The sequence below is a fragment of the Ictidomys tridecemlineatus genome, chromosome 3 (genome assembly GCF_052094955.1).
Source record: "Ictidomys tridecemlineatus isolate mIctTri1 chromosome 3, mIctTri1.hap1, whole genome shotgun sequence".
Classification (NCBI taxonomy): Eukaryota; Metazoa; Chordata; class Mammalia; order Rodentia; family Sciuridae; genus Ictidomys; species Ictidomys tridecemlineatus.
In genome coordinates this window covers 60,836,630-60,848,829 of record NC_135479.1, presented here as the reverse complement: position 1 = coordinate 60,848,829, position 12,200 = coordinate 60,836,630, and the positions used below count along the sequence as shown (strand labels likewise).

At 34.4% G+C, this 12,200-nt stretch overlaps 1 protein-coding gene across 1 annotated transcript in view; it reads right to left on the bottom strand.

Moving 5' to 3' along the window:
- Ulk2 (unc-51 like autophagy activating kinase 2) overlaps positions 1–12,200 on the bottom strand; it is a 61,578-nt gene that overhangs the window by 37,338 nt on the left and 12,040 nt on the right. Inside the window, exons 4-5 of the mRNA XM_078041102.1 lie at positions 7,946–7,978; positions 7,418–7,454 (exon numbers count right to left, since the gene is read on the bottom strand). Of these exons, the coding sequence (XP_077897228.1) occupies positions 7,418–7,454; positions 7,946–7,978 (70 nt within the window). The remainder of the gene's footprint in view (positions 1–7,417; positions 7,455–7,945; positions 7,979–12,200) is intronic.

Below are 12,200 nucleotides of genomic sequence, written 5' to 3'. Positions count from 1 at the left end.
AGGAGTCACATAAATATTTAAGCACACAAATCAAATACCATCTGTATATTCCATCAAGAGAATTGAATTGTGAAGGAGGGCATGAAAGGAATAAAGAACTAGGATTCCTTTTTTACTTTAATAATTAGTCTACCATGAAGGGATATAAGATTTCTCCAACATGGTAACCAAACTGATGTAAAGAGAGTTGATTTGCATTTGCATTTTTGTTTTCACTATGGTTTTTTGTTTTCTTTTCTTTTGCTTTTCCCTTCTTGTATTTACTTGCAGAAGGTATACAAACAGTTCTGAAAACAAGAGGTGCTCAACAAATGCAAATCTCCTTTATAAACCTTCATGTTAGTCAAACACCTGGAATAATCGTTCTTATTTAGACTCAATCATCACATAAGCATGAATTAAAAACAGGTGAAATCTTTGAGTGGCATCTACCGCCTCTTGTACCTGACAGGGATCTGAGCGCCTCATCTTTTTCCTCATATCTTCTCTGTTGCCCCAACACCCCTGACCCTCATAGGATCTTTTATAACTAAAGATACCTTTAACAAGGGGGCTGGGGCTGGGGCTCAGTGGTAGAGTGCTCGCCTAGAGGCGCTGGGTTGGATCCTCAGCACCACATAAAAATAAATAAATAAAATAAAGATATTGTGTCCCACTACAGCTAAAAAAAAATTTAAAAAAAAAAGATACCTTTACAAGCAGATATTTTCAACAATGAGAAAGTGTGCACATTATTAGAAGTATTCATTAATCATTAACTCAGCAGCATTTAGGGTAGGTAATGGCTAATCACCTCTGTCCGGTAAGGCTGCCTTTGTTTAAATCCCAGCTCCACCCTCCCTGTGTGTCCTGGAAGATGATCAATTCTCTCCCTTTTCCACACAAAGCTGAAAAGAGGCTGATCACATGAGATTGTTGTGAGGATTAAGTAAGATAACACCCTTAGTAATGAAGACTTCAGAAGGCCTAACTCATAATACACACTCAAATGTAGTAAGTATGCAAAGAGAAACTTTTTATTGTAATGGACCTAAACATCACAAGTTCAGTTACTTGACTCCACTTTAAATATCCTTAAACCTGTTTAAAACCTTTGTGAACACATTTCTGCCTATACAATTTGCAGAATATGTTTTACATAACTTTTCCACATATAATTTTAAAAGGTAAAAGTTAAAACCTGAAATAAGTGTAATATTAAGGTTTAAAAATCGTTTTTAAACGACATGTCAAGTGACAAATGATTTTAAAAATCACTATAAGGTAACAGTAAGTGTTGGCAAGAAAGTGGGGGGAAAAGGCACACTCTTAAATTGCTGGTGGGACTGTAAATTGGTGCAACCAATCTGGAAAGCAGTATGGAGATTCCTTAGAAAACTTGGAATGGAACCATCATTTGACCCTGCTATCCCACTCCTCGTTTATACCCAAAGGACTTAAAAACAGCATAATACAGTGATGCAGCCACATCAATGTTTATAGCAGCACAATTCACAATAGCTAAATTGTGGAACCAACCTTATGCCCTTCAATAGATGAATGAATAAAGAAACTGTGGTATGAATACACAAAGAAATATTATTCAGTCTTAAAAAGATAATAAAATCATGGCATTTGCAAGTAAATGGATGGAGCTGGAGAATATGATGTTAAGTGAGGTAAGCAAATCACAAAAAACCAAAGGCCGAATGTTTTCTCTGATAAGTAGATGCTGCTTTGTAATGGGGTTGGGGGAAGCATGGGAGAAATGGAGGAACTTTGTATAGGGCAAAGAGGAGGGAAGGGAGGGGTTTGTAGGTAGGAAAGGTGGTGCAATGAGATGGACATATTTTCCCTAGGTACGTGTATAAAGACATGAAGGGAGTGACTGTACTTTGTGTACAACCAGAGGAATGAAAAACTGTGCTCCATATGTGTACTATGAATTGAAATGCATTCTGTTGTCATGTAAAATTAGATCAAATAAATAAATTAAAAAAAAAAAATTGGGGGGCTGGGGTTGTGGCTCAGAGACAGAGCGCTCGCCTACCATGCATGAGGCACTGGGTTCAATCCTCAGCACCACATAAAAATAAGATATTGTGTCCACCTATATCTAAAAAATAAATATTAAAAAAATGGGGGCCAGGGTTGTGGCTCAGCGGTAGAGAGCTTGCTGATCATGCGTGAGGCACTGGGTTTGATCCTGGCGCCACATAAAAAAATAAACAAAATAAAGACATTGTGTCCATCTACAACTAAAAAATATTTTTAAAATGGCATTAATAAAAACAGATAAAACCAAAAAAACTCACTTTAAGGGCTAGGGATATAGCTCAGTTCGTAGAGCGCTTGCCTTGCATGCACAAGGCCCTGGATTCAATCCCCAGCATCACAAGAAAAAAAAAAAATCACTTTAATATCACCAGGCATGGTTGCACACACCTATAATCTCAGCAACTAAGGAGGCTGAAGCAGAAGGATCACAAGTTCAAGGCCAGCTTCAGCAATTTAGTGAGACCTTACCTCAAAGTAAAATATCAAAAAAGATTGGGGATGTAGCTCAATGGTAAAAGTACCCCTGGGCTCAATCCTCAGTACCAAAAATAAAATAAAACCACTTTAATGACATACTGACATTTATGTTCTTAATATCTTCAGATAAAACAAATCAACATGGTATAAATTTTATCAAATATTTTTCCTGTGAGGACTGTTCTTAACTTGTCCTCCGTCTTTTTATTCTCTGGGGCTCTTGTCCTAATATTCAATATTAAAAAAAAAAATGAAATCTATACTATTCTTGAAAAAGAACAGAGTTAAGAATTTGAGCCAAGCACAGGAGCTCATGTCTATAAACTAGGAACTCAGGAGGCTAACAGGAGGATGCAAGTTCTGGGCCAGGCTCAGCAATTTAGCAAAGCCGTATGCAACTTAGTAAGACCCTGTTTCAAAATAAAAAATTAAAAAAGGTTTGGTGTCAACATACCTTATATATAATCAGATATATGATAAATTATTGTACAATGGTGTATTAAGAATTGTAATGATAATAAAAAATCATTTAAAAAAAGAATCTAAGCAGATAGAGGCTACAGGTGCTTTTGTTAATGCTTGAGAGGTAATTTTTTCTTTCATTATAGTTTTTAAGGTTATATATAAAAAAAAGAAAACAATAGAATTTGGCCATTAGCAGGAGAAGAGAACAAGATGAGGAGAAAACAAAAAAAGACAGTGAAAATGTTACTGGAGATTACAAAAGAGTGCAGAGAGTATACAGGGGCAAAGTAAAACAAGTGGAGGATCATGGAACTTTAAGCCAATCAAATACCCAGTTTAGGTATTAGGCAATAGTATAGGCTTATAAATGAAAAGACTTTCTTTTGAGTCATATTTCTAATAATCAAATATCTGTTTACTGATTTTATTTATAAAAAAAAATAAAAATAAAAAATAAAAAAGGGCTAGGGATATGTCAGTGGTTAAGCACCCGTGGGTTCAACTCCCATTCCCAGTACCCCCCAAAAAATGAATAATTTAGAGTACAGAGCTGGGGTGAAACTTAGCAGAGCACCTGCTTAGTATGTGTGAGGCCCTGGGTTCATCCTCAGCACTGCAAAAAAAAAAAAAAAAAAATACAAAAAAAGAAAAAAAAATTTAGAACACATTCTTTCAGATCTACTTTCTTGTAAATGTCAACATACACATTACTTCATATTAGCTAGTGGGGCAAATCAATGATGTTTTACTTAAAATTACATTCCAACAAAATGGATATCACATCTTTTTCATTTTACTCATTTATAATTTCAGTTTGGGGCGTAGAATAATTTAGCTACTTTAAAATTACTGCAGGTGCTTAAAACTTATATCTATGTCCTGTAAAATAACATTGAACATACCTGAAATTTATCTGATTCAGAGTCCAAATTCTAACACTTATCCCATGAGGAATAAAAACAACTACCAACTTGGGGCTGGGGTTATGGCTCAGCAGTAGAGTGCTCGCCTCGCACGTGCAAGGCCTTGGGTTCGATCCTTAGTACTACATAAAAAATTAATTACAACTACAAAAAAATACTTAAAAAAAAAACAATGACCAACTTTAAGCTGTTTCAAACACAATTCTGGAAACTGAAATTCTCACTTCAAAAACAGCAAAGGCAGTGACAACATCAAAACTATTTTGAATGAATTCTTGAGGAAATTAACATCAAAAAAGTAGGCTCAGCTATAGATGCCACACTTAGAATACTATAACTAATGTTAAAACACAGTTTACTAATTTAATTTAGAAATTTTTTAAGCTTCCAATTGACAGAATTTATTTTCTATCTTCTGAAATTGTGAATTTTTATTTATCAGAGCAAATAAAAGGTTTGAATGATCAAGTTATCATACAATGGCAGTTGACCTTCCAGACATTCCAGACCTTGCAAACCAGAGCTCTGTGATAGAAATGCCATGTGAACCATACATGTAACTTTAAATCTTCTAGTAGTTATATTTTTAAAAGTGGAAAGAAGCCAGGAGAGGTGGTACACACCTGTAATCCCAGCAACTGGGGAGGCTGGAGCAAGAGGATCACTAGTTCAAAGCCAGCCTCAGCAACTTAGTGTGACCCTGTCTCAAAATAAAAAACAAGAGCTAGGGTTGTGGCTCAGCAGTAGAGTGCTCGCCCAGCACCTGTGAGGTACTGGGTTCGATCCTCAGCACCACATAAAAATAAATGAAATAAAAGTATTCTGTCCAACTACAACTAAAAAAATATATATTAAAAAAATAAAAGTATTGTGTCCAACTACAATTAAAAATAAATATTACCAAAAAAAAAAATAAAATAAAGGTATTGTGTCCATCTACAACTAAAAAGTATTTTTTAAAAATAAAAAGGGGAGGACTGGGGATATAGCTCAGTTGGTACAGTGCTTGCCTCACATGCATAAGACTATGGGTTCAATTCCCAGCACCACCAAAAAAATAAATAAATAAAATAAATAGAAAGGGGGTGCTAGGGTGTGGCTCAATGGTATAGCACGTACTAGCCTAGCATACATGAGACACTGGGTTTGATCCCTGGTACCACATAAAAATGAAAACAAATAAAAGAATAAAAAATAGTAATAAATAAATGAATACAAAGGGCTAGAGATGTGGCTCCACGGTTAAGTGGCCCTGGGTTTAATCCCTGGTATCAAAAAAAGGAAAGAAAGATGAAATTAACATATTTAACCCAATACATCCAAAATTTTATCATTTTAACTTGGAATGATATCCAAAAATTAATGAGATTTAATCATTCTTTTGTTCTATTTAAGTGCTAAAAACTCAGTATGCATTTTACACTTATAGCACAAATGAGTTTAGCCACAGTTCAAGACTCCATGTGGTCAGTGGCTACTGTGTCAGACAATGCAACTGCAGGCAATTCCTTAAAGACCATAACATTTTTTATGTCTTTAGAAGTATTTTTAAGCTATAGGAGATCCCCTTATGGACTATGACAGTGAAGTTCTGGAAAGAGGTTAAAAAAAACAAAAATTACACAGCAATTAAGTGATATAAATATTAGAACTAGAACTATGATTGCCTGGTTAATTCCAACATTCAAACTCTACTATTTGGTCCCCTGATTTAAGAATACTACTCTAGAAATATCAAACACAAGAGTTCAACATCAAGTATATAACTGTCAAAATTAATTTAAATCTGCTTCACTGGATAACATGCTTGTATTGTTTATGAAGCAAACTCTAAGCTGATTAAGTACTGTAAGCTGATATAAGTACCACTTGGTCTGACCCTAGCACAAAGATGTCTGTACCAGGAACCCTTAGGATGTCAAAGAACACAAGATTCAGAAACAGACAGCAAGACAGAGCAAGGTGCTTCCTAGCTTCAACTTCTTTCACTGACAGTGAATCAAAGTACTCATCTTACTGCATTCTATCTATTCAAAAAAGACATTTTGAAAACATCATTTTATAAATTGACAGATTTTTTTAATCTATCAAATTCAGGACAATAGTTACCTATAGATGAAAGATGGGAATAGAACTGCAGGAGGACTTACAAGAAGTTTCAATTATATTTATAATTCTTTTTTAATTTGGAGTATATACCAGTGTACTTTGTTATTCTTTACACAGATTGTGAATGTGGGCAATATTCTATATTTTAAAGGGTTGTTTTTTTGTTTTGTTTTGTTTGTTTGAGTCATTGTTAATTGCACTCCCTGGCTGTTAGGTAAAAAACATTTTTTTTAATATATATTTTTTTTTAATTGTAGAAAAACACAATATCTTTATTTTTATTTATTTTTATGTGGTGCTGGAGATCATACTCAGAGTCTCATGCGTGCAAGGCAAGCGCTCTACCACTGAGCTACAACCCCAGCCCAAATCAAACATTTTAAATAAATTGTTTCTCTTTTATAAATTGTCCATTTTGCGTGTGTATTCACTGGCCTTAATGCTTTTACCACCAATTGCTACAATCTGTTTATAGGTTGAACGTATTAATCTCTTACTTTCATTTTGCATATTTCCCTTGCAATTTTTAAGTGATGAACAAATAGATATTAGCCTCCTATATAGCATCATTGAAATAAAATACTTTGGAGGTACATAAATTGACCTGAATGCTTCAAACCTTATATGTATGCATTTTGGGTACAAAATTTCAAACACCTTGTCACATTTAATCCATTATAATGCTATTGAATTTTGTTGGGTTTATTATAAGAAATGTTCCCATAAATAGATTCTTGGATACATTCTTCCCCTACAAATTTTTTATTTTATTTTTTAATTTTGGGTTGCTAGTGGCAACCTCTTCAAGTCTTTTTGTTCAATTGCAGAACAAGGGATTGGGTCCAAGGGTGCTGGCACTACCACTAAGCCACATCCCCAGCCATTTTTATTGTTTATTGAGACAGGGTCTCGTTAAGTTCATCAGGCTGGCCTCGAACTTGTGATCTTCCTGTTTCAACCTTCCAAGTTGCTGGGAATACAGGCATGTCACTGTGGCAAGCTGAAATTTGTTTCTTGTTTTTTGTTTTGGTGCTGGCAATTAACCCCAGCTTTCATTCATGCTAGGCAAGCACTATACCACTGAGCTAAATCCCCCGCCCCTCCAATAAAGTCTCTTGAAGGAGAGAGATTCTATTTGATTTCTTTCCTCCTAGGGAAAGGATCCCCTTTCTCACTGCCAACAGAGACAGCAAAAAAAGGTAACTATATGTAAATAAATATGAAAAAAACTCACAATAAACAACAACTGATCAGCAAAATGACTATGAATTAAACAAATACACAAATATTTATTGATTGTTTCTACACAAGTGCAGGAAAAAGACAGCATATTTCAGAACCATCTCTGAGGATTAAACAGACTGCAATACTATCTTTATTGAACATTCTCACACACACAAAATTACCTTGCAAATAATCTGCCAGGTCTCCACCATTGCAATACTGATACACAAAAGAAAAAGTAATTAAAATTAAGATAGCAATTCAAGATAAACTCAATCTATTCTAAATCAAATTTGCATATAAATGTCATCAAAAAACATTATAATCAAAATTTTAAATTTTTATATTCTTATAAAGTAGAATCTAAATCACCAAATCAATTTTATTAATTTAAACTTTCTTTTTTTGAGGGGGGCATACTGGGGGTTAAACTCAGGGGCACTCGACCACTGAGCCATATCCCCAGCCCTATTTTGTATTTTATTTAGAGACAAGGTCTCACTGAGTTGCTTAGTGCCTCACTTTTGCCAAGGTTAGCTTTGAACCCATGATCCTCCTGCCTCAGCCTCCCAAGCCACTGGGATTATAGGCGTGCACCACCATGCTCAGCTAATTTAAAATTTCTAATAATAAACTAGTGTCAATTTAAAAGTACAAATTAATCAAAATGAATTTGAAATGAATTCAACGGAAACTTGTATAATACCTACCTCCATCACCAGAAAGACAGAGTTCGGCAATTCCTAAAAAGTAAACATATTAAATATCACACTTAAAAAAACTAAATGCCAAATTTTAAAATAATGATACTTTAAAAACACACTTGATCATTATTAAATTAATAAAGTGAACACACAAAATCTATCAGAAAGTGAAATGAAAAGTCCCAATACAATGATTTAAGCACCTCCTCATCAAAGTCAAAGCAAGGTTTGATAACGAGGACACAATTTATTTATTTTTTTTAATATTTTTATTTTATTTTATTTTTTTAAGAGAGAGAGAGAGAGAATTTTTAATATTTATTTTTTAGTTCTCGGCAGACACAACATCTTTTGTTGGTATGTGGTGCTGAGGATCAAACCCGGGCTGCACGCATGCCAGGTGAGCGCGCTACCGCTTGAGCCACATCCCCAGCCCCGAGGACACAATTTATCAAGAAATTCAATTCTGTTTATGAAAAAAACTAAAGAGCAATTCATCTTTTGGTGATGACTAACCTAAAACAATATCTCAGACAAAAAGCATGGTAAATTTACTAATTATGAAAAGGGAAAGATTATTGGGTCCTTAGGGAAATAGCTGCACTTTGTAAAGTATGAGTTGGGGCTGGGGTTATAGCTCACTTGGTAGAGCGCTCACCTCACACATGTGAGGCATTGATTCAAGCCTCAGCACCACATAAAAATAAAATAAAAGTACTGTGTCCATCTACTATAAAAAAAATTTTTTTAAAGTATGAGATGGGCAGAAAAATGACTTTTAATCCTTCCTAGTAACTCCAAACATATTTTTTTTTAGTCTGATTTCTAGAAAACATGACTCAGGATGCACTGTTCTTTTCTCCTGGTTTTTATGTTTACTTGGGGCAATCACATAATCAGGCAAATTGTTGGCAAAAAAGGTTCATCTGATGTTACACCAAGATATGTTCCAAGGTTGTAAGGAACTAATTTGAGAAATTTTACAAAGTCCTTCAAATATATATATAGCTCCAGGTCTGTTTCTTGAGTAAATAATTCAAAGACTGATTAGCTGGCTCTTCAATGACAATTTTTATAACGTTAACTAGATTTTAAATTGTGTCTCCCATGGGTTTAAGCCTATGCTCAACTGTGATTCAAAATATAGTGCTTCCAGGTAGCACCTGGTTTCACCAAGATCCTAAAATCAAAAGATAAAGTATTCAGTGGGAAAAGGAAGAGGGCAGGGCAGAAGGGGGGCAGTTTAGAGCAGTAGTACTCATTGGTTCAAAGATCAACAGAAGAGGTCAAATTCCCATTTTGGTAGATATTCACAATTTAACAGGTATACCTAACTATTTAGTTTTCTCCATTAATTCACTATCTAATAAACAATTATCAGCTATTATCTCACACTAGCCCACTAGTTAACTACAGAAATTAATGGTAGAATTTGAAAAGGTTTAAAGCAATTCTACAAAGGTAATTTTGTCTGCTGAACCTAATAATAAAAACTCTGGAAGCTGGGCTGGGGATGTGGCTCAAGCGGTAGCGCGCTCGCCTCGCATGTGTGCGGCCCGGGTTCGATCCTCAGCACCACATACAAACAAAGATGTTGTGTCCGCAGAGAACTAAAAAATAAATATGAAAAATTCTCTCTCTCTCTCTCTAAAAAAAAAAAAAAAAAATTTAAAAATAAAAAAAAAAAAAAAAAAAAAAAAAAACCTCTGGAAGCTGAGGTGTAGCTCAGTATTACTGGGTTTCATCCCCAGCACCTCCAAAAAAAAAAAAAAAAGAAAAGCAACAAAAACTAGATGTCCATTTTTAGGCCCTCTTTATTTCACCTTTATAATAATTCAAATTTACAAAAGTCTCGGTTCATCCAAATCAGTAATATAAACTAGTGCTTCCTGACAGCTGGTATAGATAACATTCTTCCCTGCAACAAGGAGCAACACAAAAACTGCCATGCAGTTACCACAGGTCCAAATGCTGCAATTCAAAAGACCTCAATGTAAAAGTATGTCTATAAAAAACTCAGGACTGGGACTGAGTTGTAGTTCAGTGGTAGAGCACTTGCCTAATATGTGTGAGGCACTAGGTTCAATTCTCAGTACCGCATATAAACAAATGAATAAAATAAAGGTTCATCAACATCTAAAAAAATTTTTTTTAAAGAAACCTCAGGATGATTTGCTAAACATTTCTCAAGAAGACTAATAAATAATCAAAATACATTCTGCCCAATCAATGCTTTGATCCAAGAGTTATGCAGAAGTTCACAAGAATGGAGATGCCATTTTCTGTTAAGGAAGGAGGAGCCAGTTTCTACCACAGCAGAACCCCAGAATGAAAAGCCTACAAAACTAGCTTGACTTCCTAACAGCAGGGCTCCACTGACTAATCAGAAAAGAGGCGACAACAGCCAGCACCCAAAAGCTGAGAAGATCAAATTTGTAAGAAATAAATGCTTCCTCACATCAGAAATGAAAACAAAATATATTTATAAGAGTTAAATCATCTTTAATGCAAACCAAATAGTTTTCCTCACAAAACCTGATCAAACCCAAACCAAATATCATGTAATCCTTAAAATAATGAAAAATCATTCAACATTGACAACTTTCAATAATATTTTCTTCTTCTCAAGTATAAAGTACAATATTATCTCAAATCAGTGTTGCTTACTCATGTAACAGCACCATATCCAAATACTGCAGAGAAAAGAGAGCTAGGAATTCTTAAGAGAGACTCAACAGCCATAAATAACTTCCGATCACTCAACAGAAGAGGTCAAATTCCCATTTTGGTAGGTATTCACAATTTAAGAAATATACCTAACTATTCAGTTTTCTCCACTTATTCACAATTTAATAAATAATAAATGAAATATCCTGATCTCTCATGCACACCTCCTTTTGCCCACCTTCAAAGCTGTGAAGATCTCATTCTTTTCTCTTAAATACCCCCTCCTTTTAGGCCCCCCTTTACAAAATAGTGCATTTTTTTAAATGAAGTACATAAGTAATATGGAACATTAGTCACTATAAGAGACGGGAAAGAGTTAATAAAGAAAAAAGAAAATGTTCTTTTTCTTAACAGAGTCAGTCAAGTCACTTACAGACAAATAGAAATTGAAACAACTGGTATTGGGACACCAAAGAACTTCAAAGACAGGGACTTGTATAATCAGAAAGACTGAGAAGTAAATCAGAACACCAAGAATTTGCCATGGCTACACACTTCACATAAATTCTCCTTTCCTGATACCTAAAAATCCTCATTCTCTGCTTCTCTCCAGCACCTCTAACCCACAAAATTAAAGTCATAGAACTTTCACTCCATCATTCCCCTACTCAAACTCCTTAATAACTAAGAATTAAAACCTGTAAGAGTTAAAACCTAGTTACTGGGCTGGGGCTATAGCTCAGTTGGTAGAGTGCTTGCCTTGCATACACAAAGCCCTGGGTTCAATCCCCAGCACCACAAAAAAAAAAAAAAAAAAAAAAAAAAAAAAGCATAAAACCTAATTACTAAAAACCAAAAAGAGATATTATGAACAATTGTAAGCCAATGTGAAAAACAATTTGATGAAAAACACAAAATGATAAGAGAACATTTGAAAAAGCTCTTAGCTATTAAAGAAATTGAACTGTAATTTAAAACCTTTCTACAAAGAAATTCCCAAGATTCAATGTAATCTCAATCAAAATCCTAGGATGTTTTGGTTCTACAGAAACTGAAAAGTTGATTCTAAAATTTATGTGGAAATGGAAAATGTCAAAAGTAACCAAATGTAATCTAGAAGAATAAAAACAAAAATTGAAAGACTTATCACTATGTTTCAAGGCTTAACTATAGTAAGAAAAAAACAATGGTAAAATCCTGAAGTTAGAGAGTTTAGAAATGAGCCCACACATAAGTGGCTACTCATTTATGACAAAGGAAACACTTCCAGACAAAAGGAAAAGGGTATTTAGGTCAATAAATGGTTATAGGTCAAATGGCTGCCCATTTGTAAATGTGACTAAATCCTGACCTCTATTTCATGCCAAACATAAAAATCACTTCCAGGTAGATGGCAGAGCTAAATGTGAAAGGCAAAACAATAAAGACTAGAAAAAAAATACAGAATATCTTCATGACTGTAGGGTAGATAAAGTCTTCTTAACTATGACACAAACAACTAAATACAAAAGGAAAATAAACTATAGCATGGACTACACTGAAATCAAGAATTTCTGTTCATTAAAATAAACCACTAATAGAGTAAAAAGGAAAG